At 38.9% G+C, this 27,539-nt stretch overlaps 1 protein-coding gene across 1 annotated transcript in view; it reads left to right on the top strand.

The window, feature by feature from the left end:
* Positions 1-10,232, top strand: part of LOC310958073 (disks large-associated protein 1-like) — a gene marked incomplete at its 3' end in the record, with an annotated part of 88,877 nt that extends 78,645 nt beyond the window's left edge. The window contains exons 11-14 of the mRNA XM_083928877.1: positions 803-935; positions 4,523-4,614; positions 5,553-5,705; positions 10,008-10,232. Of these exons, the coding sequence (XP_083785003.1) occupies positions 803-935; positions 4,523-4,614; positions 5,553-5,705; positions 10,008-10,232 (603 nt within the window). The remainder of the gene's footprint in view (positions 1-802; positions 936-4,522; positions 4,615-5,552; positions 5,706-10,007) is intronic.
* Positions 10,233-27,539: the final 17,307 nt, after the last annotated feature.

Below are 27,539 nucleotides of genomic sequence, written 5' to 3' on the forward strand. Positions count from 1 at the left end.
CTCCTTGCTTTAGTTGTTAATTCACCAGAGTAAACATCAAGTCTGCACTGATATTTCTTACATCATTGTAAAGGAGGTAATGCAGTGTAGTGGTGCAGATATTTTTAATCATAATGACCTTTAATTGCATTACCATGCAACAGATATATAAAATTAACAAAAAAATATATTCTTGACGATGTGGGCTGGGATTAATAATGTTCTATAAAACTCAACGGAGTCTCAAGAGTCCACTAATTGACTTCTTCCAGATATGAGAGGAGGAATATCATATACATATACATATGCATTTATCCTGCATTTGAAAAGGCTCAGCAAGGGCCATGGCCATGATCCTTTAAATAGTTTTTTCTCCCTTAACCATAACAGTAAAGCAGTTATGTCATTAAAGGGAAGCATATTATGCAGTGTCGTGCACAGTCATATATAGTGGGTCCTGGCCCCTCAAGAGAGCACTTGAGCACACAAATTAGCTCCTAAAGGGCACTTTAGCACAGGTTGTGACTCCCATTAGTGCACTTTAGCGCGCGTCTTTCAACAATCGGGCCCCTCGTGACACATCCCCCCACCCCCTTGCACGATATGAGATGTAATGATAAACAGGACTGAGAAGATTACAAAAGTACAATATTTTATTCTCAAAATTATATTTCATGAGAAGTTATAGGTTAATTTGTCTTCTAGTTGTCAGCCCATTCAGGAATTTTGATTTCCACATTATTGGCTTTGTTCCATTATAAAGAATATACCTCTGCCTCTGCAGGTGTCTCTGTTCTTGAAGGTCTGAATGTTTTAATGGCAGGTGGTGCAGCGGTCAGTGTGTCATAGAGATGGACGCTGGTTTCTGAAGCTGCTGCAAGCTGAGACCGACCGCATGGAGGGCTGGTGTCGACAGATGGAGAACGACCAACGGGAGAATAACCTGCCTGAAGACAGTAGGTCTTTGTGTGTGTTGTTCGTCATGTCTAGGTTCCAAGTATGTATGTTACTACATAGGAAAGGTAATTGTTTAATTATCCCCAAAATTTGACATTAAAAGATTATTCCATTCTGGTTCCCAACAAGGAAAACGAAGCACCAACAATGTAGTTAGTGAACCCGGAGTTTATTTATCGAGTGTTTTGAAAGACTTACCAACTGGCCCAGGTACCAGCTCCTCTTGTAGTGAAGTCCATTCAAGTAGATTACCAAATGCAATCCAAAAGGAAGGAGCCCATAGGAAAAGGTCATGAATAATTAGGGGCGTGGCCTCTTGAGTCACAGCTAGCCGCTGTACCTGACTTCTCCTCGGAGGCTAGTTACGTCATCTCAAACGGGACTGCGGTCATTCGTGTGGTGGTGTTTACATGAGTGACAAGCTGGTTTGCTCTTTCATCAACTGTACAAACAGATTGTTTAGCTAATTGTTAGTTTAAAGCTAATGTGAGCTAATGTGGCTAATTCTGTAAATGTCAGCCAGACGGATGTATCTCCCTCCCCCCAATGTCAAATCAATGCCCTTTTTTGGTAAAAGGAAATGAGGAGTCTAAGTCGGACAAGATGGCAGCTTCCAGAAGCGAATATGATTGGATCAAGTTTAAAGACCGCTACGTCCATTTTTTCATACAGTCTATGGTAGGGACTCTTATCATGCTACTGCAGAGGTTTGGTGTTATTTTTGAGCAGTATTAGTGGTCTCTTTAGTTCATACATGAAAAAAACTGTCTCGATGGCTTATTTGATGTATGTAATTGCCGAAAAAGACCATGGGTTGATTTTGTGCCGGAATTACACTTTAAATGGAAAATAAAATTTAAGCTTGAAGGCGTAAGACTATACAGTATTTCACAAGAACAGAGCAAATATTAAAAAAAAAAAAAAAAAATGAACATAATTTACTGTACTAGTGAGCAGGAGTTAGGGCAATCTAGAATAGTTGTGTTGTCTTAGAATGAGTCCTTCAAATCTACAATGAAGTTGGGACATTGTGTAAAACATTAAAAAAATGATGTGCGAATCCTTTTTAACCTATCTTCAAACTGATAAAATTATTGGCTTTTCTGGGACAGGGGAAACAAAAGACTGGGAAAGTTGAGGAATGTTCAAAAGGTGAACAGGAAACAGTTGAGTGCCTTGATTGGGTATAAAAGGAGCATCCTAGAAAGGCTCAGTCGTTCACAAGCAAGGATGGGGTGAGGTTCACCACTTTGAGAACAACTGTGTGAGCAAATAGTCCAACAGTTTAAGAACAATGTTTCTCAACGTAAAACTGCAAGGAATTTGATGATGTCATCATCTACAGTCCATAATATCATCAGAAGATTCAGAGAATATGGAGAAATCTCTGCATGTAAGCAGCAAGGCTAAAAAATCAACACTGAATGGCTGTGACCTTTGATCCCTCAGACGACATTGCATTAAAAACTGACATCATTCTGTAAAGGATGTTACCACGTGGGCTCAGGAACACTTCAGAAACCATTTTCAGTTAACACAGTTCCTCACTACATCTACAAGTGCAGTTAAAACTCTACTATGCAAAGGTAAAGCCATATATCAACAACACCCAGAAACTCTGCTGCTTCTCTGGGCCACAGCTCATCTGAGATGGACTGACCCAAAGTGGAAAAGTGTGCTGTGGTCTGATGAGTCCACATTTTAAATTGTTTTGGAAATCATGGACGTCATGTCCTCCAGACCAAAGAGGAAAGGGACGATCCAGATTGTTATCAGAGCTAAATTTAAAGCCAGCATCTGTGATGGTATGGGGATGTGTTAGATCCCCTGGCATCATGTTTAACTTGCACATCTGTGAAGGCCCCATTAATGCTGAAAGGTTTTGGAGCAACATCTGCTGCCATCCAATCAACGTCTTTTTCAGGGACGTCCCTGCTTATTTCAGCAAGACAATACCAAGCCACATCCTGCACGTGTTCTTATAGCGTGGCTTCATAGTAAAAGAGTGCAGGTACTAGACTGGCCTGCTGCAGTCCACACCTGTCTCCCATTGAAAATGTGTGGAGCTTTATGAAGCACAAAATACGACAACGGAGACCCAGAACTGAAGTCAAACATCAAGTAAGAATTGGAAAGAATTCCACTTACAAAGCTTCAACCATTAGTGTCTCAGTCCCCATACACTCGTTGTTAAAAGTAAAGGTGATGTAAAACAGTGGTAAACATGAAAGTGTCCCAGCTTTATTAGAATGTGTTGCAGGCTCATTAAAATTAGTGAATATCTGCAAAAGAAACAATGCAGTTTATCAGTTTGAACATTTAATATATTTTCTTTGTAGCGTATTCAATTTAATAAAGATTAAAAAGGATTTGCAAATCATTGTGTTCTGTTCTTATTTAGGTTTTACACAATGTCCCAACTTCATTGAAATTGGTTTGTGCATAGGGAATGGGTCCTCTTCCAAAGAGCCTGCCATGTTGCACTATCATGTTTCTATTGTAGCCCAGAACGATGATGTTTAAGGGCTCACTCACACTGTCCTTCCGCACCGGGCCAAAACCGTTTTTTCAGCTAAAGCCTAGTATGTTTGAGCAGTGTGGGTGCACCCGCTCCACGCATAACTGCGGACAGTGGGCCTACCACGGCCCGCCTGAGAGAGATGGGCTATTGTAGAGCCCGTTTGCATGTGTACGAGCACGAGCACGAGCACGAGGCCTACGGCGGTTCTGACGTCCTTTATGTGCGCCTGTTCGGACATAGAAATTAGAAGGACGGACCATGCGCGGACATTTAACAACAACAACAATGGCGGTGAAAGGTTCACGTTGGTGTGATGCGGATGTGGAGTGTTTACTGCAGATTTTGGTCGGATGAAAATATTCAAAAACAGTCGACAAGACGCACAAAAACTCTGAGGTCTATGGAAAGATTTGTAAACAAAGCGACGCATCGGCATGACGTCAATCAATGCGTGTGACGTGTTACGGCGTGATGACGTATGGACAGCAAGAAGCATTTGCGCGAGGCCCAGGTAGTGTGAGTACAAACGGGCCTGGGGCGCGGGGGGAGAGGGGGGGGGGCAAGTACCCTAAAGCCCGGGTTGTGGTTCGAAAGGACAGTGTGAGTGCGCCCTAAGTCAACTGAAAGGCCATCGCAGATTCTATTACACACTTTGAAAGGGAGCGGTAAGCTAGCTGCAATTCGCATTCTCGCCACTAGATGCCACCAGATCTCATACACTGCTCCTTTAAAATCAGTTTGGAAATGAAATTATGCTTTTAAGGTTCGTGTATGACATTCACAAGTGACAACCAGTCCCAACCACATAGTCCCAGCCATGGGCTCCTAGAAAAGCTCAAAAATGGCTAAATGTGACATCAACTTTGTTGTCACTTGCCTAGCAATGGTCATGAGTCAAAAACAAACAATTGCACGAAGGCTATCCTTAGTTCAGGTACTGTACAAAAGCACATAGAAGTGCTAAAATTAGTTCAGATCTGGGTCTTGGTCTGTTGTACAGTTTGTCAAGAACACATGGATGTAATGCAGGTTGGTCTTGTTCAGACTCTGTGTTTATGCTCACAGTCCTCGGGAAGATGAGGAGTGCTGTTGGAAGTGCTCAGCTCCTGATGTCACAGAAGTTTCAACAGTTCAGGGAGCTGTGTGAAGAGAATCTGGTGAGTCTGAAACACTCAATGAGAACATGCAGTTCACACTAATTACATTACATTACATTACATTAATTTAGCTGCTGCTTTTATCTAAAGGGACATAGTGCATTCAACCATAAAGATACCATCCAAAAAGTGCATACAAATGGTAAAATAGGCAACACAACTTCAAGAAAGTATATATATATATATAAATATAAATATATATATATATATATATGTACTTTCTTGAATATATAAAGATAAGCAAATAAAAAAATAAGTATATATATATAATTTTTTTTATTTGCTTAATATAGGCTATCAATTAAGGGGAACTGCAAAATGTGTTTTCCCAGTACATTCTTGGACCACTTATTATTTTTAACTGTCCTGTGAACGTAATAAACCCTCTCAAATGATATTGCATCAAGTATTTCAGATATTTTCTAAAAAGTTTGAGTTAATGTGCTTGTTATTGTCGAGTTAGACATAGCAATTGTGTTTCACTATATTTTGATATATGATTTCATCACCATACGATTCCACTCAAAGACAATAGATCATCATATTTAATAATCGCCCAGCCCAATGACAACATACTGAACTCTGTTGTATAAACTTTCATTACTGTCAAGCTGTTTTTAGTGCCACCCAACAGCAGCTGCACTATAATTATCAATATACTGTATGGTGGAGTTCAAGCGCTTTTAAAAGCTATTTAGCTATCTACATGTATTGAAAAAGGGGGTAAGTCAAATTTGATGAAACCTATCTCACCATGATATGCCAGTAATTAAATATGTATTCAACTTTTAATATATTTTTGCTCACAACACATTTTACCTTCTCTATAAATTTGGAGATGACCTAGTGTGTAAAAGTATTTTCGTTGTTTTTCATCTTCCCTGTCTTGATCTTTGATATTTGCTTTTCTCCACCTTCTCCTCCCTTTCTTCTGTCAGAACCCCAACGCCCACCCCCGTCCAGTGGCCTCAGACCTGGCTGGTTTTTGGGATATGCTTCAGCTGTCAATCGAGAACATAAGTCTCAAGTTTGATGAGCTTCACCAGCTCAGAGCAAACAACTGGAGACCCCTGGATCCCCCTGAAAGAAAGGTACACACACACACACACACACACATGCTTCCAGGATGCTGACTGGTTGACCAGGGATAACACCATCATCTTCGTGGGTCATTATATGAATGTTTCATTTGGCACCAAATTACTTTTGTTTATAGCACCCAAAGGGATCATTTCCTCCTCTGCTGTTCTGCTCTTTTGTCAGTGAGCTTTTCAAATCGAATTGACTCTAAAACTGAACCGTCCTATTTTTGCCCTACCTCAACTCCAAAGCAAACTCAATGCTTTGGAGTCAATTCAGGTTGGGTGAACTCTCAATAAGCAGGCTCAACAGAAATCACATGTTCCTGGTGAGACTTCTTATCTAGAATGAAAGAAAAAAAGGTTTAGCTGTGTAATAATCAGAATGTGAATTGTATTTTGTGCAATCGGTTTCAGATTCACTAAGAACTGCTCACTGAAGATTCTCAAGCTATTAGGAATTAAATGTCACTCACAATTTAACTTCCTGTCATTCAATTAGGATGTTAAATAATGACGATTATGTCAAAATGCATCTGTGGATTCACTATGAGAAGAAGGCTCACAATTGTCATTAATTAAAGCTTTGTTGGCAAAATCAGTCAAAACAATTCATCAGTAAACACTCTTGATCCTCCTCATCTTAAAATATTTAAAACACTTCTTGCTTTCTCAGTTCTCTCTCACACACAAGGTGCCAAATATCACGCAAGCACCGGCTCTTTCTGTAAATGTCCTTTCACGTCTGAAGGTCAGGAAGATTATCATAAAAAAACACCTTTGTGCGAAAGACAAAGAGCCACCACTCTGACAGACAGATGAAGCCAACAATGTTACATATTAGCTGTCTTAAAGAACAACTGTGAGGGAACCATGGTGAAATCTTTTTTCATCAAAGTTTTTTTTTGTCGTTCACCTGCTTCTTCTGATTTACATCTGTTAAGACCATAAACAGCCTGCGTCACAATTGTCACAAATTCCAGACTAAGTTCTCACGGCGTCTAAAAGCCACAAATTCAGAATATAGCCTGAAATGACAAAATACACTGACATTGATACAAGCCAAACACTTGTGCATCCATGAGTCGCAGCTCTATCAGGGCGTGAGGCGGGGTACACCCTGAACAGGACGCCAGTCTATCACAGGGCACAAAGAGACAAACAGAGACAGACAAACATTCACACTCACATTAACACCTTTTTAGAGTCATCAATCAATTTAGAGTCAATTAACTTACACACAGACAAAGGGAGAACATACGAACTCCACACAGCCTGTACAGTACAAGTAGATACCACACTGGTATGCGTACATCAAAGCACTGCCAGCTCTGTGGCCATAACATGCTTTTTGTTATATTTTACATCTGTTGTTTTCCTTGTTGACAATTGATAACCAGTCATTTGTTGCACAATCTGACAGGCTTTTAATTAGAGATCACAAATTAGGCGAGTTTCCATTAGGGTCAAATGTGGCCGCTTGGAGAGTTTCAGGCCACGCCCTCTCAAGTGGCTATTCACTCACCGTGTTTCCATTACAAAAAAAGGCCCCAGAGGGATTTAGGAGACTCTGGAGGTGACGTACCACTCTGAATGGGTTTAGATCGTCTGTGATCAGCTGATCAGTGATCCTCAAGAGAAATACAAAATAGTTGTAGTTTGATTTAAGGTGACGCGTATGATTCACAACGTCAACTTATGTACAAGTGACATGAAAGAATACACTCCACCTTAAAAATTCTGGGCGCTTTAAAAGTGTTTGTTGACAGACAAGTGCACTGTCACTGCAGTATGCTGTGTGTGTGTGTGTGTGTGTGTGTGTGTGTGTGTGTGTGTGTGTGTGTGTGTGTGTGTGTGTGTTCTACCACACGTCACATCCTGAATTACATCAGCAACCAGGCTTCTCTCAGGGGTACGAGCGGCTGTTTTTCCGCCCTGCTCTCCCACAGGGCCAACAAACGAGTGGCTTGCATGCAAATTAGGGGCGTTTTGGCAAGATAGACCCGCCTCATTCTGGGTATTAGGAAACGCACCTATTGAGACTAAGATTGTATAACACCATCTCACACATTGTGACCTGACGTGAACCTGTAAGACTGTTGTTAAAGTGTGTAGGGTTATTTACATGTGTTAATGTCAAATATTTACTCTTACAGAGCACTTCACAATCTCCAAAAAAATGTTTTTAGAGGCCTACAGTTCAAAATTTACAGGCCAAAACATAAAGTTTGTTGCTATAGCGCCACCATCTGGACAAATTCGACACAGCACATCTTTGGGTCCTCGCAATAACCTGCCAAGTGTGAAGTAAATCGGTTCAATGTTTCTCCAGATATGCAAAGGATACAGAGAAAGACAGAGTTCCTTTGCTTTATAGTTAGAAACATGCATGACCATGACAGATGCCATAAAAACTGTATTTTTGATCATGCTGCATCACTCAGCCTCTCTCTCTCATTGTGCAGAGTTAGTGCATGGCTGTCTGACTCTGTGGTGCTACAGATACTCTTCCTTCTGTATATCTTGAAGTGTATCTGTGAATCTCTTTCAGATGTCTTCTGCCTGCTCTGTTGCTCTCTTTCAGCAGTATCTGTTGTGGCTTTGCATCATTGTGAATATTTGCTCTGCTGGCTTCCTCATTTGCTCTCATTGTTGTCTTTTTTCTTTCTTGTGCTTTTTTGTGTTGACAGTGAAGCCGCTTGCAAACAGCCACGCATCAATCAGCATAACTTCAATGCCAACAACACCACAGGGCCTTGACACCTCTGGGCCTCCGTAGACCCATCATGTCTGTCTTTCCATCCACCTGTCCATGTTTCCTTCTGCCCTTACTTCCCTCTGCTGCCTGCAGCCGCCCGTGTGGCTTTTTTGTTTCCTGTGATGTAGCTGCTAATGTAAAGACAGATGAACTGGAGAAAGTGTGGCTAACATTTCTTCTCCACAAATACAGCACACTGTTTATACAGCAATTCAATTAGAAAAACGTACTTAAACACCAAAACAAAGACAGCAGGGACTTAAGAGGCAAATAAAACCAAATATGTTAAAACACCAGTATTCCAACAAGAAACAAAATGCAGTATTACAATATGACAAGGGATTTATTAAAAACAGCACCCACATTTATGTATTTAAGGGTGTCATTACTGGACAATTCTGAGAAATATTGTATTTTGATCACAAGCAGCTTCAGGACCAATAAAAAAATTATAAATTTCATTCTAACAGTTTTTTGACATTTAGTGTTTTAGGTCCTGTAAAGTGTGTGCGTTCACCCGGTTAAAGAATATATCTGGGTTATTACAACTTGGATCATATATAGAAAGCTTTGGATCGTCATATCTATCAGTTACGAGATTTGGAAACACAGTAATACTTTCTAAAAATAAGTCTGATAGGTTAAGAATGGGCAAACAGATGATGAGACAGGTTGGAAACGAACCCCCAGGTTAGTCAGACAAATTTAGACTGGAGAGATCAGTAAAATTATTACTCAAATAGTCTTCTGTTACAGACACAATAACTCCTTTTTTCCCCACCAATGTAGTTTATGTACCTGTCTGATCGTTAGATTGCTTGTGTTTCCTTATCTGTCAAACTTTGTTGTAGCGATTACTTTGCTGAGTACAGTGTATTCATTATTCACTCATAGAAATGATGTAACAAATATGATTATAACTTGATATACCGTTGAGGGCATCTGTGGTATCAGTAGAAAGATGGAACGTCATGTCATCTGCATAGTAGTGAAACTGATGCAATGTTTATGTGTACAGTTAATGAAAATATCCAGTAGGTGCACAGAACAGACCTTGCCAGAGGATGTTCATCAATTAATTATATTTACCTTTTATAATAGTAAAATACCTAGCTTGCATGCATATGAAAGCCTCAGACTGTACAAGGTCGTGTTACACACAAACACACCTTTGACAGTAATGTACAGTAGGCACAATTTTAGTTGTCCCCATGCAGACAGTTGTACAGCGAGAGAGAATGGAACAAATGTGTGTAAAAGTGTAGCTTCTAAAATAACAGCATGTAAACTAACTGCAGTATTACTGAAACAGTGTGTGATACATTATGTCAAAACTGTGGAGGATGATCCAAAAAGAGTTTTACAGAACAACATCTTCTTTACTTACAGTATTACACACAGGAACATTAAACCAAAGGCCACTAAAGATGGCAGTTACAACCGACATCACATTACACACACACACACACACACAAACACACACACACACACACAAATACATGTCTGTGTTTTTCCTGAAATGTTCTCCCCTCCCCCCAACCATCCTCTCCCACCAGGAGAGGCGGCTCCCACCTCCAGTGCCAAAAAAGCCACCCAAGGGCCCCCATCACCACCCCCCTCTGGCCAGAGACCGCTCACTGGAAAGCTCAGAGAAACAGCGGCAGGAGGCCAGGAAGCGCCTGATGGCCGCCAAGAGAGCCGCATCCGTACGACAAAACTCAGCTACAGAGAGCGCTGACAGCATCGAGATTTACATCCCTGAGGCTCAGACAAGGCTATGAGGACACTACCAGGGACACACACACAGGGATGACACACAGTACACGCTCATCATACACAACACAACACAACACAACACAACACACAAATGTATGGTTGTCCACGCCAGGGTTTAGGGGTGTAACTGAATATGAATACTTTGTTTAGATATGCACAGATCATGCGCTCTGAACAGTAACAAAAATGTCTGGATTTTAACAGTAATATTCATAAACATAAACACACAGACATCATTAAGTCATCATAAGTCTAATGATGGTCCACATGTGTTATTTTTACCTAAAAATCAGATATTAAAGTCAGACTGTGTGCAACTTGAGAGAAGATGGGATACAGAAGAGCATCTTATGACTATATGTTAATGGGCCAGGGCTTGTCCCATTTTTGCCAATAGCTTTCTAATTTTTGTGACATTTTAGAATTCATTTTAATCTGGTCCCCTTCCCATTGCAGGTACAATCTCCTTAAAATTTGTGAGCTGTTTTAGTCTTTTTTGCAAATGGCTCTCCCATTTCATCTTAGACACTTCAAACCCACTTTGATATTGATCTGAGCCTCCTCCCATTATAAACAAAAGAAAATCATGCAATATAGCCCACTGCAATTCTGACTTTGTTTTTCTATTAAACTCGATTTGATTCATTTAGCTAAGCATTCTATTTTTTGTTAGCACTTGGCAGCTAAACTTAACTGCAGGTTGAAAAGCATTTTAAGTTGCCCTTTTTTGTTAAAAGTTTCAGGCCTGTTTCACCTCAGACCCCCCCCAGCATCACTGATAGGTATGGTAGGATGCGGTCTATATACCTGTAACCACACCCAGCAGTGATGTCACGGGGTCACAAGTCGACATTTTGTCAGTAGAATCATTGCACCGAGGGCAGCAGCATGTTTTTTTTTGTTGGCAGCTCCAGTGTTGAAAGCAGCGAGATCTGCTGTCATGTCTCATGTACGATATTTGCTTTAGCTTACACCCCTACCAACTTATGTGTATTTGACCTGTCAAGACCCACAAGACCCTACATACTGTACACTTCAGTGGTATAGCATCAGTTGACCATGACCTGTAAGAGCTGTCCAAACCTCTAATACACTTAGGAGCAAATTTGGAAAGACTGGATTGCGGTTGATAGCATCGTTACTTGTCACATCGTCACTTTTTATAAAGCCACAACTACAGCTATGTTACACTGGTTCTCCATAGCACGTATACTTCCTAGATTGAGCTGAATTAAAATATTGATCTCTAAAATTTCACATTTATTTGATAATCTAATCACTTCTTGTCCATCTGCTGAGGAAAATCATGTGATATGACCAGAAGCTCTAAAACAGCTGATTGAACCATCACCATCTACATGTTTAATTTTCCAGAAAGTTTATGTTCCCAGGTCGATTTAAGGCGTCAGTATGTTTAAAACAAGGTGCCTGTTGAATCCGTGACTGAAACACCCTTTCTCCAGCTCCCTTTTTGTTACACATTTCATGTGAACAACCGAGTTTAACATCATGAACTAAAAGTTATGCCCTATAGGTTTTTTGCCAATGACTCACCACACTGTGAGTTTGAAACGCCATGATCACCATGGTCAGTTGGTTAAAAAATGTCACAGTCTTGTGTTTATCGGAGGGGGTGGGGGGTGGGGGGGATATGTCCATCTGGCTGACGTATACCTCCGAGGGCCAGAGGCTAGCTGTCACTCAAGAGGCCACGCCCCTAATTATTAAACGGCCTGTTTAACATGGGGGTCAATGAGAAACTGCTCTATTAAGAAACCAGGAAGTCGCTGTGGGGGCTTGCAACAAACACTTGCACGATGAACCTAAGGTTGTTTTTTGGGTGAGGACAGTCTGTCAGTTCCTTGTGTTTGGACTACAAACATCCAAAAAGAGTTGTTGGAGAGATCAGGGAGGCAGTGGTATACAGCCAGAAGGAAGGCTCTGATGCCAGGCTTTTCATCTCGCCTTTAAGTGTGGAACTGCTAGAAACAGTTAAGACATAGGCCGGTCACTCTCTTACAAGCTTAACATAATAAACGCTTCAGGATAAATAATAAAAACTCACCCTTTCAAAATACGATGTCCTTGTCTAAACGCTCCGTTGAAACAAAACAGACAACAACAGCCGAACATGTGAACAATTAGGATCACCTCTTTGGTCAGTTAGACATCTTTTTCATTGATAAGAAAGAGGTTAAATGACAATTACGTTGTTTTTAAATTGCTCGGAGCGACTTGGACCCGGAAGTCATATTTTGAAAGGGCAATACGTCATGACTTAAAAGCCGTATTGGTAGAAGCTGAGAATGTCAAAGTCCAACATTTTGTTCAACCAACTAATTCACCTTTCCATGATATATGTGATATGCTGCAGTGTTTTCAGGTTTGGTCAGATCATTCAGGACTAGTTAGCTCCAGGTTTTGTCTCCGGGTCTACAGAGGTGATGGACAATCGTACACACACACATATCACACAATCATTGACTGAAAACACTTGAAGTGCACAGCAGTTTACACTCACACACACTGAACACATCAGCACTCACAGGTAATTCTTTCAGGTCTTGTGGCTGTATAAACACTGCAGGCTGTTGTAATATAAAAAGTCTCTCCTCCCTCTGGAGAGGAGTAACCGCCATGATCTTTCATCTTCCTGTCTGTCCACACTACATCCGTTCTTTATTGAACTTACGGACTTCATGTAATCAACACTAGTATTTTCTTCCTCTATGACCTCCTAAAATGGGGGCAATACTTTAAAAGAAAATTTTGTTACTTTACAAACTTAGATGCATTTTCACAGTTTTGGTTGTAATCATTTTTTACTCAACAGTTGGGACACCAAATTTTCTAGAACCCTCAATCAAAGCTTTGTTTCAGGTAGTTCAGATTTTGATCACTAAAACTACTAAGTGGTAAATAAACACAGTTTTCTTTTAAGTCTGCCTGTGTAACATAAAAAGCCATAAGGTGAATTATGAAGTGCTGATCCTGTTGAAGACACTGTCACAGGGGAAACAATGCAAAATTATGTTGTGAAATGAATTGATATGGTTAGTTTCATCACTACGTTCATAGGTGCCACATTTTCTCCCTCTTTTGTTTGATCTTCACGTCCATTCTCTTTGGATTTCAAGGTGATTTGTATTTTACAGGGTACATTTGCACTTAAGCAATATTTAGTGGAGATAGTGAGCTTTATGGAAGTGCTGAAAGATTTACTATGTAACACAGGACCTTATGATTTATAAGAAGGACTAAGTTGAATGTGCAGTGTAGTGTTAATCTCATGGCGTCTTTTAAGCAGCTACTAAAATGGAATTCATCTTTCTAATTTTAAGATTTAGAAATGCATTTTTTCTTTACTGGATTGATGTGTAGACAAGCCCTGCCAAGAAAGAATTAAACAATGTTGAGAAATCAAATGAATATTACAACAGAGATTATCTTCTTCTGGCTGTTTAAAGATGGATAAATATGGAAGCTGCAGTCCTCTTTAGACAGCCATCACACAGTTTCGGGCGCAAAGGGCTATAAATGTTTACCTTGCACGGCAGCTGGATTCTCATGATAATACAAGATCACATGAGAAACTTGAGATCACTGGCGAATCAGGCTTAATAAATCTAGCTATTAGTAGGAATCCAGTGGTTGCCATACAAGAGCTTCCATGGACATGGAGTTAATTATATCAGTACTAGAGATTGTCCCAATTAGAGGACACCTAAGAAAGAATAAAGTCTTCATTCATAGCTTTTTTGTAAACCAATGAGCTGTTCAGAGATGAGGCCATTTTTAATCTACACTGCATCTTTGACCAATTTTGAAATCTTGCAGAAAGCCATTACCAGTTGATTTGATGATGTCTGAGCTGGTCTGACATTAATATCTGCTGTTTATTGTATGACCTTTTCTACGTTGCTAGAATGGTTTTAGCTTCAGGGTCTGGTCCCATCAAACAAGCTGACATTCATCCACATCATTCATTCATCATTGTGCGCACAGGCAGTGGCAGAGGTTCACTATGAAAACAGAGATAGCTCTCTGGCCAACTGAACATGAACTGTATAGAATCTGCTGAGCTAAAAGAAGATGGTCTCCTTCATTTGGACTCTGCATCCTCCTCTTCAGGTCAGCTGCTGGTGTACAGAGCTATTTCACCAAAGTGATGTAAAAACAAGGAGCAAGTATATTTGGTGACCATGGCTACATCCACTGCTTCACTAATTTACATTACATTTACTAATTTACATGAGTACAATTAGTGGAAAATAAGGCTATCATAGATGTTACTGTGACCAGGCTCAAAGTGACATGGTAGTCAACTGCTCAGTGTGTGCTGATGGTTAACCATTACTGGTTTCTGTGTTTCTATGTTATACTAAACACTTAAAAGGAATAGAAGTCCAGGGGAATTGCCGTATTTTTCTTACTTGCCCATAGTCCCTTTTTCCTGTGTGTGCTATTTGAAAACCGTTGTCCAACTAAAATGCCTGAAATCTACAGGAACAATCGACCGCTCTGTCCGGATAAGGTGTACTGACTTCTTTAGAGATGAGAGCTTTATATTTGGAATTTAGCAGCAGTTGACTCTGGCTTAGTAGGAAAAATGTAACTCCATATATAATGAAATGTGCATTAGAGTGACAGGAAAATGACAATATGTCTGGACGATAAAAAATACAATGTAACATATTCTTGTTTTGCTTGAAGTCACAAAAGTAAAATCTAACTTTGGTACTTGACTTTTGAAGAGGAGCGTTAAGCCAACCAGAGTAGCAAATATGAAAAGAAGACTGTTGATTTCAAAATTAAAAATAAATAATGAAAACTAGTAATGACCAAGCTTCATTTACCATTAGTTGTAGTTGTTGACTCACTATGTTTTTTTTTTTTTTAAAAAGGCTCAAAGAATTCAAATTCAAAGTGCCTTCAATCCTTTATTGAACAGTGAGCGCCATCCAGTGGACTCAGAAGATAAAGAGAATGCTTCATGAAGCTTCATTTGGACATCACTAATGAAAACACAACTTTTGATGTAATTTCATCTGCATAAATCACAGAGATAAATATTAGTGATTAGTCCAAATGAAGCTTCATGAAGCATATTCTTTATTTAGACCACTAGATAGTGCTCTCTGTTCAACAAAGGGTTGATAGAATGCTGAATAACTATTCGTTAAACCTTCATTAATTTCTTTAACCAAAGAGCTTCATCTAGTAGGGTCAACAAACACAACTAATGCATCACAAAGCTTTATTTGGACATCACTAGGAAATATACTTCCTTAAACACTGGCTAAAGATACCACTGCTCTATCTTTGACTCTAAAATTCTTTAAAAAATATATATATCTTTTGTTTTATAAATACATCAGTTTAAATCCATCTCTTGGTAAAATGTACTCATGTGCTTTTTATTTTCTATTTTAGTGTTTAGACAACCAAGCCAGCCATGTGATTTTTATATTTCGAAGGACAGCATATTTAGCTGAATACTAGAGCATTGGTTGTTTTAGTATAAGTCAAACTAAATTAAAATTATATTCTAAACTCTGCATATTTTTTAAAATCCAGCATTATCGTCATTTCTGCTTCTGTCACTTTGAAGGGGCACTCCATGGACTTTACACATTGAAGTCCTTTCACTCATCTCTTTAGGTCTTCTCAGCCTGTGAAAACAGCTGTATAATGTCTTCAGTGTCTCTAGCTTTATCAAGTCTCAGAAAATAACCCTGATGATGTCACAGTGATGTTACTCTAGCTTGAGATTGGAGACTTCAGTCATATCTATAACAGAAAACCTGTGCTACAAACTGGAGTTGTGGAGTTGATCAGCTGTTGGTGGAAGTCGGGTTGACGGTGTGCATGTAGTGTATTCTGCACTAACTGTGTTGGCACCATTGGCACTCGTCACAATAGTCAGCCATCGTCTGCCCTCATTGGCCCTGGTCAACCGCATTTCAGTCAGTTTAGCATGTCAAATGGGTGCCTGAGCCTGATGGTGAGAAAAATCACTCTGATAATCAGGCGGCTGAAGTCAAGAGTCTGTGTGCTCTAATCAATAATCAAATCAATAATTTTTAAATCAGGTAAGATGACTTTTTAGTCATTGAGCTCTTCAGCAGAGACGAATGACGAATACAGACTACCGCCATAGCATTAGAGCAGAGTGAAGTGGTGACAATTTTACGCTCCTTGTTCCCAGCGCTCGAATCTACTCATAGATTTCACTCAAATCACTCACCACTCACTCAAAAAAAAACAATCTTGTATTTATCAGATGAACAACTCTAGCTGTGAGGGAGAGCCAGGGCTCCGTTAATCTCATGCTCATCTGTACTGCCGCGGTGCAATAATTTAGAGACAAGCTCAGACTTGCTTCAAACTCAGGATGTTAGCAGCACTGGACCCCAATTGGACCGAAATCTGAAAAATGTAAACAAAACTAAAACTAGCAAACACTCTGAAAAAAAACTAAAACTTTAAGGTTGAATATGGAGAATGAACAGAACTCCGCCATCTATTGTCTTAAGATCGTAGTCGCAACAACCAAAAATAAATCCAGCAGTCGGGTTGCCAGGTTTGTTGCAGAGTGTGTCAGTGATCAGCCTGCTCCATGTCAGTGATGAATCAAACAGGGGAACCACTCATTTGGACTCATCAATTCATTTGACATCAGTATTTAACGTTAGCAGTCTTCACCTGGAAGTCTTTCTGTGAGTGCTGTGGAATCCATTAGCTAGCTCTCAACTCAACATGATTCTTGTTTCTGTAACAACAACAGACAACCCTGGCAACCAGCAATGCCCAACGCTATTGGCTGCTACAATGGAAACAGAACTGAACAGAAACAGAAAGTCATTGTCAAACCTTTTAAAAAATGTTTAAAATATTAATTCAGACTAAATATATTTTTTTTATGGAAAAGCAATACTTTTATTCTGTACCCCTCAAATCGCCACGTGGGTGTATAATTTTTGATTATTTGTTGTTGTTTTTTAAATAAAGATTCTACATATTCAAGCTTTAACTAAAATAAAATGAAAGTCAAAACTAAACTAAACACTCAGACTTAATTGCCACTAGTTCTTTTGGACTAAAAGTCGGGATATCTCAGCCTCTGCTGCTGCTGCAGTTTTCACCACTCTTTTTGAATCTGTCTTAAATGAGTCCCCCAACTTTATCCAAGCACAAAACTAAACCCCTGGAGTATCCCTTAATGTAAAAAGACACCAAACCTATTATGTTGGACTAATCACTTTGTGTGCAGAGCCATGTAGTAATGGGGGTAATGAATCAACACTCAGTACACATGATACACTGCTGTCTGAGTTCTGAAGTGCCATAAAGACATTCCACATCCAGCTTTCATATTCCACAGCTGAACCTGAAAGAGAAACCATCTTTGGGCCCCCTCATGTTGTTTACCTGTGATAATGCCATTTCTACTTCTTATGCCAACATTTAATGTGACAACCTCTTATATAACTGCCATTAGTTTCTCCAGAGTAACACTGGAAATCAAAAGTAGGACTCTAACGATGATTCTATGATGATGTGTTGTTGAGGAAAGTACTCAGTATTTATTTTCTTCTTTTGTAAAGATTAGCTGTGTGTGTGTTTGGGGAGGGGGTGTAATTTTGTACAGGATCTAATTACCTCTGTGTTTAAATGACAGTGAGCCATATTTAATGTGAAATACTCTTCTTATCAAGAGGAAAGGGCCATACAGATACTGAAAGACTTTTTTTTTCTTTTTCTGTTATCATTTATTGGATCATTTCTTTAGTGTTCCAGTAGCAAGCTTACTGTCTGTGTGTTTGGGAGGAACAGTAGAGCAGGAACAACATGACACAACTGTGTACCGGGGGAACAGGAAGATATTCACATTGGTATCTTTAGTGTATGTAGGCTCTGGAAGCTTCTAAAAAAGAAAAGCCTTTCCATTTCCAGACATGATGACTCATATTAGAATAGAGCCACTCACCCCCTTGTTGGAGATGCCAAATGTCTGCCAGAGAATGTCCAAACTTTGAAGTTGTGGTTTTAAAATGAAACATGAGGACAAAAAGGTAGAAAATTGAATATCAGGGATGCCAATACTGAAACAAAATAAAAGTTTCTATTTGTTTGCGTGTGATTGGTTTACAAAATAAAATTGTGTTTAAAGGATGTAGTGTTTGAAAATGCTATAATGAAAACCGAAACAAAATGAAGTAAATGAACGACTGTGAAATCAAAACGTTAACTTTAATTTACTGTGCACTATAAAAACTGCATTAAATAGATAGCAGTGAAATGTGAGATTTGACAGGAGAAGTTTTACTTTCTCCCCATATCATGAATAAAAAGTAAAATGTATTTTGAAAAACTAATATGAATAACTAAGACAAAAAACAAAACAAAATACAACAATATACTGCAATGCAACAAGCATCCATTTCCAGGATAATGCCATAACATGATGGTTATTATAAAACTGAAACTCAAATGAAAAAAGCAGTGAAAAATATTTTCAATAAACTTAAACGGAATAAAAACTAAACTCAAAACTAAAACAAAACTTTATCAAAGCCTGACAAAAAATAACATAGATTCATTTCCGTATAATATTTCACTACCAGAAACGGAGACAAATGAAACAAATTTGAGATAACAGAAGAGAGGGCTGTGCAAAGGATAAAGGGCCGTTCTCCAACCATGTATTTTGTATGCTACATACTTCTGCTACATTATACCTGGTTCTAACAAAAACAAACTAAAACTAATGTAAAAACTAAAACCAAAAGCCAACACTAAAACCTTTTTGAAAAATGCTAACTAAACTAAAACTGGTGAACACACTCTAAAGCAAACAAAACGAAATAAACTAAAATGAAAAAGTGAAAATTCAAACTATTCTAACCTCGCATGACCTTTGGCTTTAATAATGGAACTGTCTTGCAGCTCTTACAAGTTCTTCAGTAGTTCTTTTTGGTTTTTTCTTTTTCAGTCGTATTGATATCATCAGCAACCCAAATTTGGTTGCTTGCCAGTTTTATGTTTGGCAGTTTTTTTTTCAACTGAATTAAAAAAAAATGATTTTGCCACTAATGATACATTTTTAAACATGTAAATGATTCAGGGTTTTTACATTGAGATTTAAACTTAGTCATACATGATGCACACGCAAATGGAAATTTAAACTTGAAGTTAAGATTAAATTTTCTATTGAAATGTACATTGGCAGTCCTGGACTTCCGTAGAGCTACCACGGATATAATGCTGCTGAAAACCAAGTAACTCCAAACAGTGGTGGACTTGAGCTGGCTCTGTGTGACTTTTTTATTTCCTCAGGAAGAGATGGGAAATGCAGTCTATCAAATCAGGATCTCCCAGACGTGTGTGTGTGTGTATGTGTGTGTTATAGCGTTTATACACATTTCATATGTATATATTACCAATATGGAAGATGCACTGTGTGTGTGTGTGTGTGTGTGTGTGTGTGTGTGTGTGTGTGTGTGTGTGTGTGTGTGTGTGTGTGTGTGTGTGTGTGTGTGTGTGTGTGTGTGTGTGTGTGTGTGTGTGTGTGTGTGAGGTCTCTATAAAGTGCTTCCTGAGTCCTTGTTTTCTATGTCGGGCCCTTCCTCAGTACGGTCTAGTAGCCTCGTAGAGTCATTCTGTACATTAACCGTCGACAGATCTCATGTGTTTGTATAGAAACTGGTTGAGGGTATTTCATGACGCATGCAGACACAATATTAATACTTATGAATCTATATCTAAGTTGGAAACATGTATTTGGTTTATTTATGCTCTTATTTTTTTTAAACTATGAGATTCTGTTGAAGTGGTCTGTCATGCTCCTCTGATCTTATGTTGTAATGTAAAGAGATGATTCTATGTCCATAACTATGAACCCATAATAAAATTAACTATCAACTCTTCTTCCATGACCCATCTCTGTACCTATTTGCAACTTCTTTTTTTGCATGGATTCAATTAGTTTCCATGGTGGAGTGGATATTTGCTCTGGGCATCGAGTGGATTGAAACATCAAGGCAAGGCAGGCAAACCGAACAATTTGTACGGTTCCTTCTTTAGAAGAAGGGTCAGATTTATGATATCATATATAATTAGACATTAAATAATCTGTTTCTGAGCAGTAATAAGCATTAAAGAGAAGAAAAGCCTTGGTTATTTTTTTTTTACTATGTTGAACACTATAAAAAAACAAGAACATTCCTGCGCACTACTTTAGTATGGAAGCCAACACTGGCCATGCTCGCAATTTATTGTTGTCTCGAGTAAATTTTCTCCCTATCACTAGTGTTGTTTTCTTCAGATATGGAGATAATTAATGTTTCCTTTGTTATTGGTAATACTGTTTATTTATTAGGGATCAGAACTTGAAGTGGTCCAGATCAAGCTGATGGTCACAGACTCGGCGGACAGAAGGATACATGTGATTTTGTCTGTTTTCAAAATAAGGTGTTAACAAAGTATAGATAGGGTCGACAAAATACACTTGAAATATGATTCATTGGATTACAAGAGGCATAACACATGTTACCTGTGTCCAATGTAGATAAAGAAAAAGGAGAGGCCACTAAGTGGTAAGGGAAATGTCTTTATTGTTTCACTTTGGGGTTGCTGGGAAAAAAAAGTCCAATAAATAATTGCTCTCAATGACCCTGACTATATACATATAGGCACAAAATCAAGCAATTTACTGAATCAATTTAGAGATATCATGAGATTGATCTGGGCCATTAAATGCATTTAACATGAATTAACATTAGCATTAATGTTGCAGTACACTACAGTCTGCTGGTTTGACTGCAGCACGTGACGGCAAGGCACTCATAAGATCTGCTAAATATTATAATCAATAAGAGAAATAACTGGAAGACTTTTCACCTCTCATCCAAGAGGCTTCATCAGTTCATGGACGCATCTGACCAGGCTGGTCCCAGCCTGCACACAGTGTCCATTTCAGAATGTGGCAAGAATTATAGTACTGAGTTGTACTTGGGTTTACACTGAAAAAAAGTCAGTTGAACTTTTTGGATTCAAATTCTCCTGAAAACTGGAGATTGTATGTATCAAATTGCAACTGAAATTTCTTTTTAATTGAGTATTTTCAGTTTATTGCTGAGACTCTGGTGTAATGATCAGTGCAGCCTCTAGGGGCTGCTGCAGGGTCTTTAGGATGTCATCCCAACAACATACAATGCAACAATTAGTTGTACATATGACACTTACTGGTCAGTTTAGAGTGTGGGGTCACTGTTGTAATAACAGTGTTGTGAATTAGAGGATATTGTGGCAACTTCACTCTTTTATAAATGATCCCAAACATATAATTGGAATTAGAAAGACCTCATCATTTGGGCTGGATTCCAACCCCCACTAAAGCTCAAAGGATGGAGAAACACCTAGACACCTAAAACATTAGTTCAGGATCAATTGCAAGAAAGATTTGTGGGGATGTATCTTGTTTCTTGGTTCTTATCTATGCCAAGTGATGAAGAAACGGTGTTTATATAGATCCATCGGTCAATAGATAGATAGATTAACAGATAGACAGATAGATAGATAGATAGACAGATAGATAGATAGATAGATAGATAGATAGATAGATAGATAGATAGATAGATAGATAGATAGATAGATAGATAGATAGATAGATAGATAAATAGACAGATAGATAGATAGATAGATAGATAGATAGATAGATAGATAGATAGATAGATAGATAGATAGATAAATAGACAGATAGATAGATAGATAGATAGATAGATAGATAGATAGATAGATAGATAGATAGATAGATAGATAGATAGATAGACAGATAGATAGATAGATAGACAGATAGACAGATAGATAGATAGATAGATAGATAGATAGATAGATAGATAGATAGATAGATAGATAGATAGACAGATAGATAGATAGATAGATAGATTTGTATGTTCTTTGATGTGTGTAGGAAAGTCCTCACCATGCCTGCTGGATGTGCATGTGTTCTCCCCTGTAGGCACATGATGGCGGTAGTGAATTGGGGATTAAATAAAGCCCATCTGCTGCAGGATTAGAGGCTTAGAGGAGTGTCCTCCAGAGGACGCTGTGCATCAAAAAAAGCCATGTGCTTTATATATGAGTATATATATGAAAACATTATGAAGACATTTTTATAATGCATAGTTTTCTAAGTTAGAAAATTGCATAATCATCATTTTTGACCTCTTATCTTTCTGATCAATAGAGATTCATCTTAAAATGTAGAAATTGAAGATAAATCTCTCTCTCTCTCTCACACACACACACACACACACACACACACACACACACACACACACACACACACACACACACACACACACACACACACACACACACACACACACTCACACACACAAACACCACAGGCATTAAAGGCATCTTTATCATCCATAATGCCATGTTATGCAATTAATAATCCAGGAGGATGTGAATGATTGTGCTTCTATGTAACAAAGTTGGTGTTTTTCCCTAATTATTATTATTATTATTATTATTATTATTATTATTGTTATTATTATTATTATTATTATTATTATTATTATGAATTAATTAATTAAAATGGTCACATGGAATACCTGTAAAACAAGGCCTGTGGTGAAAATGTCCCATAATTAACAATTTCTCTGATATTGAAGTTGTACAGATATTAAAATTGATGGCAAGATGGCAGCGAGTTCAGACGCAGCGGCTGAGTGCTCTCCCTTTCGACGTTTTGTTTATTTACTAGTGAAATGTGTAGCTGGACATCTTTGTCAAGTGTACTGTGCTTTAAGCACCAATAAATGAGGACATAGCATGATGGAAAAGTTGTTATTCTTATTTGTATCATTAAATCCCTAACCTCCTTATTGATTCGGTCAATGTGAACACTGTTTTAAAACCAATCAAGGTGCACTGCTTTCATTCAATATGTGTATGTGTACACATTTTTAAATGTATTTTGTGTTTGTTCAAGGGGAGATGTTCCAGGCAAAAACATAACTGTCATATTTCCATGCACAGGTCAATGTTGAGTTTGGGGGCTTTTTTTGCCTCCATGGACGGTTTCATAAAGATATGTTAGACTGGTGTGGATTGTTAGACCAGTCTTACAGTGAATTTGCTGCTTGATAAGTCTCCATTTGTTAAACTTTTTTAAACCGGCCTCCAGGCTAACTGTGGGTGAAGAGCCATGATATTCAGATGGCTTTTTACATATGTCTAGAGTGTGACTGGCAGTTCGATCAAAGCCAAAGTCAAAGTCTATCTTTGTGTAAAAAAACATGTCTTCTTTCAGACTAGTGCAAAGAAAACATTGATTTGACTTCACTTTGTTTGTTTGTGTCTGTAGATTTCTCCTAAGTTCACCAAAAGTTAGCATTAGATAAAGCCTCATTTGCATATTTAAATATAACATTTCAGAAAACCCTCAGTCACCCTCTGGTTCCCCAAGCCATGTCCCCAGACCGAGCCAAATATATAATATATAGTGTCAAATCATAACAGAAGTTATCTCAGGACACTTTCCATATAAAGCAGGTCTCGACCAGGATTTACACAGACCCAATCATTTCCCCCACGAGTATGCACATTTATCCAATGGTGGCGATACTACAAAGAGAAAATAACAATGTATTTTAAGGTAGCCCATAAACATACTGAAAGCAGTAGGAAAAAGAATGTAAATTCAAATCTGTGAACACCACATGTAACAATAAAGTCACACAGCTGCCAAAGAGAAATTATGATTATGATTATGATTATTATGATCTTTGGAATATGAAAAAACCTGTGTCAGTAAGCACTTGGAAACCTGAGAACTGCATTCAGACAGACTTGAAATATTGTGATCTTGTCTTTTAATGCAGACTCCCCAAAGCAGTTTCAGTCAAAAGCAACTGGACTTGGTAATTTGTCTAGGAAGACATTTCACCTCTCATCCAAGAGGCTTCATCAGTCCTAGGACAGTCCTAGCCGGTCAGATGCGTACATTAACTAACTAAAAATGACTACTGCTACTTACTAACTAAATTAAAAATTCCAAATATTGAACCCTTGATAGAGCATACTGAGATTAGGAAGTAAATACAGGAATGAGGAGGTCTAAGAAGACAAGAGCTGTGTGTGTGCGTGTGTGCGCGTGTGTGCGCGTGTGTGCGCGTGTGTGCGTGTGTGTGCGTGTGTGTGTGTGTGTGTGTGTGTGTGTGTGTGTGTGTGTGTGTGGAATAAGCATGTAATGTATAACTGCATGCAAATATGTCGTGGCAAGAAGGGGGGGGGTCTTTTTAAGGAAGTATTAATAACCAATCTTGAGGTGATTCACTTGATCACTTCACTTGATCCCTATTTGCAACTGTCGACAGACTGACCAACCCCCCGACACAAATACCAGCCGAACTCCATTCCACACAGAAATGCAATGAGTTTGCATTCTTTTATACTGATAAAATTGAAGGTATCAGACGTGCCATCAATATCTCAAACAAAAAAGTTGGATCACCACCCCATTTAGGCCAAAATATCACAGCAATGATGGCAAGCTTTAATGCCATAGACTCTAAAACTCTAGTGGAAACAGTGATCGATCTAAAGCCAACCACCTGCTGTCTCGATGCTTTACCTACCAACTTCTTTAAGAATGTTTTCGACTGCCTATCAACAGACGTATTGCAAATAGTTAATAACTCTATTCAATCGGGCAATTTCCCAAAGGCCTTCAAAACTGCAGTCATTAAACCTCTTCTAAAAAAGCGGAGCCTAGATGCCTCTATTATCAACAACTACAGACCAATTTCAAATCTACCATTCATAAGTAAAATAATTGAGAAAGTTGTACTCCAACAACTAAATCACTTCTTGGCTTCTACTGGCTGCCACAACAACCTCCAGTCAGGATTTAGACCTTTTCATAGCACCGAGACGGCCCTTATTAAAGTTATAAATGACATCCGTCTTAACACAGACTCTGGCAAAACTTCAGTACTAATGCTATTGGACCTCAGTGCTGCATTTGACACTGTCGACCACTCAATACTTTTGGACAGGTTGGAAAACTGGGTGGGGCTCTCAGGCACAGTCTTAAACTGGTTCAAGTCATATCTACAAGATAGGAACTATTTTGTTTCCATTGGCGACTTTGTATCAGAACAAACCTCCAAGGTTCAATCTTGGGGCCGACTTTATTTAACATCTATATGCTCCCACTAGGACAAATCATGCAAAATAATAACATTGACCACCATTGCTATGCCGATGACACCCAAATCTATGTAGCACTATCACCAAATGACTATCGCCCCATAGATCTTCTGTGCCAGTGCATTGAGCAAGTCAAACACTGGATGTGCCAAAATTTCCTTCAACTAAATGAGGATAAAACTGAGATAATTGTTTTTGGTGCTAAGAAAGAAAGGTTTAAAGTCATCCAACACCTTCAATCACTGTCCCTGAAAACCTCAAATAAAGCCAGAAATCTTGGGGTTATTATGGATTCTGATTTACATTTCAACAGTCACATCAAATCAGTAACAAAATCGGCCTATTATCACCTTAAAAATGTAACAAGACTTAGAGGGCTCATGTCAGCTCAAGACTTAGAAAAACTTGTCCATGCCTTTATAACCAGTAGGCTAGACTACTGTAACGGTCTCCTTGCAGGTCTTCCCAAAAAAACTGTCAGGCAGCTACAGCTTGTTCAGAACGCTGCTGCTCGAGTTCTAACAAAGACCAAAAAATGTGAGCACATTACACCAATTCTTAAATCATTACACTGGCGTCAGAGAATTGATTTCAAAATCCTCCTGCTCACATATAAATCACTACATGGTCTAGGGCCGAGGTATATCACTGATATGCTCCCACTACATAAGCCTTCTAGATCACTAAGATCCTCTGAGACCAATCTGTTAGTGGTTCGCAGAGTAAACTCAAATCAAGGGAAAGCATCTTTCAGTCATTATGCAACAAACAGCTGGAATAAACTTCCTGAAGATGTAAGACTTTCACCCACTCTGACCACTTTTAAAACTAGACTGAAAACTTTTATGTTCACCTTAGCTTTCTGCTAAATCTTGGCACTTTTAACGTCCGCACTGTTTTGATTATTGTCTATGTTTTTATTCCCTTTGTCTTTCTGTAATGCATTTGAATTCATGACATGTTGTGCTGTGAAGCACTTTGAGTCTGCCTTGTGTATGAAAAGTGCTATACAAATAAAGCTGCCTTGCCTTGCCTTGCCTTGATAACGCCTAACTAAAAAACTAGAGGCTAAGATGATTTGCATCTTTAGAGCACTGTGGTTAACTGTCTTATATTTCATTGATTTTTAATTCTAGCACCTTTTTTAAAAACTACATGAAGTTGTTTATTGTCTGCGTAGTCCTGGCTGCATATAGTCCCAACAACCTTCACTAAAAAGGTAAGGCAGCCTTTATAAACCTGGGAGGCGAACACCTGGATAAAAAGATATGACTCTTCCAACCTTGTCAAGGACTTTTAGATCTCATGTGTTTCCAGTCCAACATCTCAAGTCCACACTTTGGCAAAACGTAGAACCAAAGCAATAGAATGAGCAGTAGGAACATTGGACTGTTTACTGCGATCATTTGACTATAGGTCAAAAGAAAATCGCGCTCAGCTCTGTGCAATGGCCATAGAAATAGTGGCAGGACTTTCCCCAGACCCTGACGCTGTTGCTTCTACAGACAAGCAGATAAACACTTGAGCAGAGTTGTTCCTGCAGGACGCTCAGAAATCTCTGATAATCTCCTTCAATCCTAATGTAGCCATCAACAGCCCCGGGGCAGAGCTGGACTCTCTCCAGTCTCCTCACATTAGCCCGGCTCTTAGTCTGGAGACACCAGATTAACGCCCAAATCAATTAGAGCCAGCAGCAGATGAGTCAATTACCCCCCCCCCCCCCCCCCCCCCCCAACACCCCCACCACACCCAACCCCTTAGAATACAGACTTCAGTGCTGATGCTCGACATCTTGGGGAAAGGAATGGGAGGGGTGTTTAGGTGTCTTCATAAGGGTGGTTTTTGTTTAGAGGTTAAAGAGGCACAGTAGTAACTCACAGGGACAAAGATTGACTCCCTTTCTTTTAACAGCTACTGTCAAGGTGTCTTTAAAAAAGGCAGTGAACCTCCAACTGGGACAGAAAAGCTGCAAGAGTTTAGAAACGTGACGTGAAGTTAGCATGTTGTCACTTCATCTGGATGTTTAAGTTCAGTTGTGTGTAGTTTAGACAAATTCAAAATATACATACATATATATACAGTATATA

This window comes from Echiichthys vipera, assembly GCF_963691815.1.
Source record: "Echiichthys vipera genome assembly, chromosome: 15".
NCBI lineage: Eukaryota > Metazoa > Chordata > Actinopteri > Perciformes > Trachinidae > Echiichthys > Echiichthys vipera.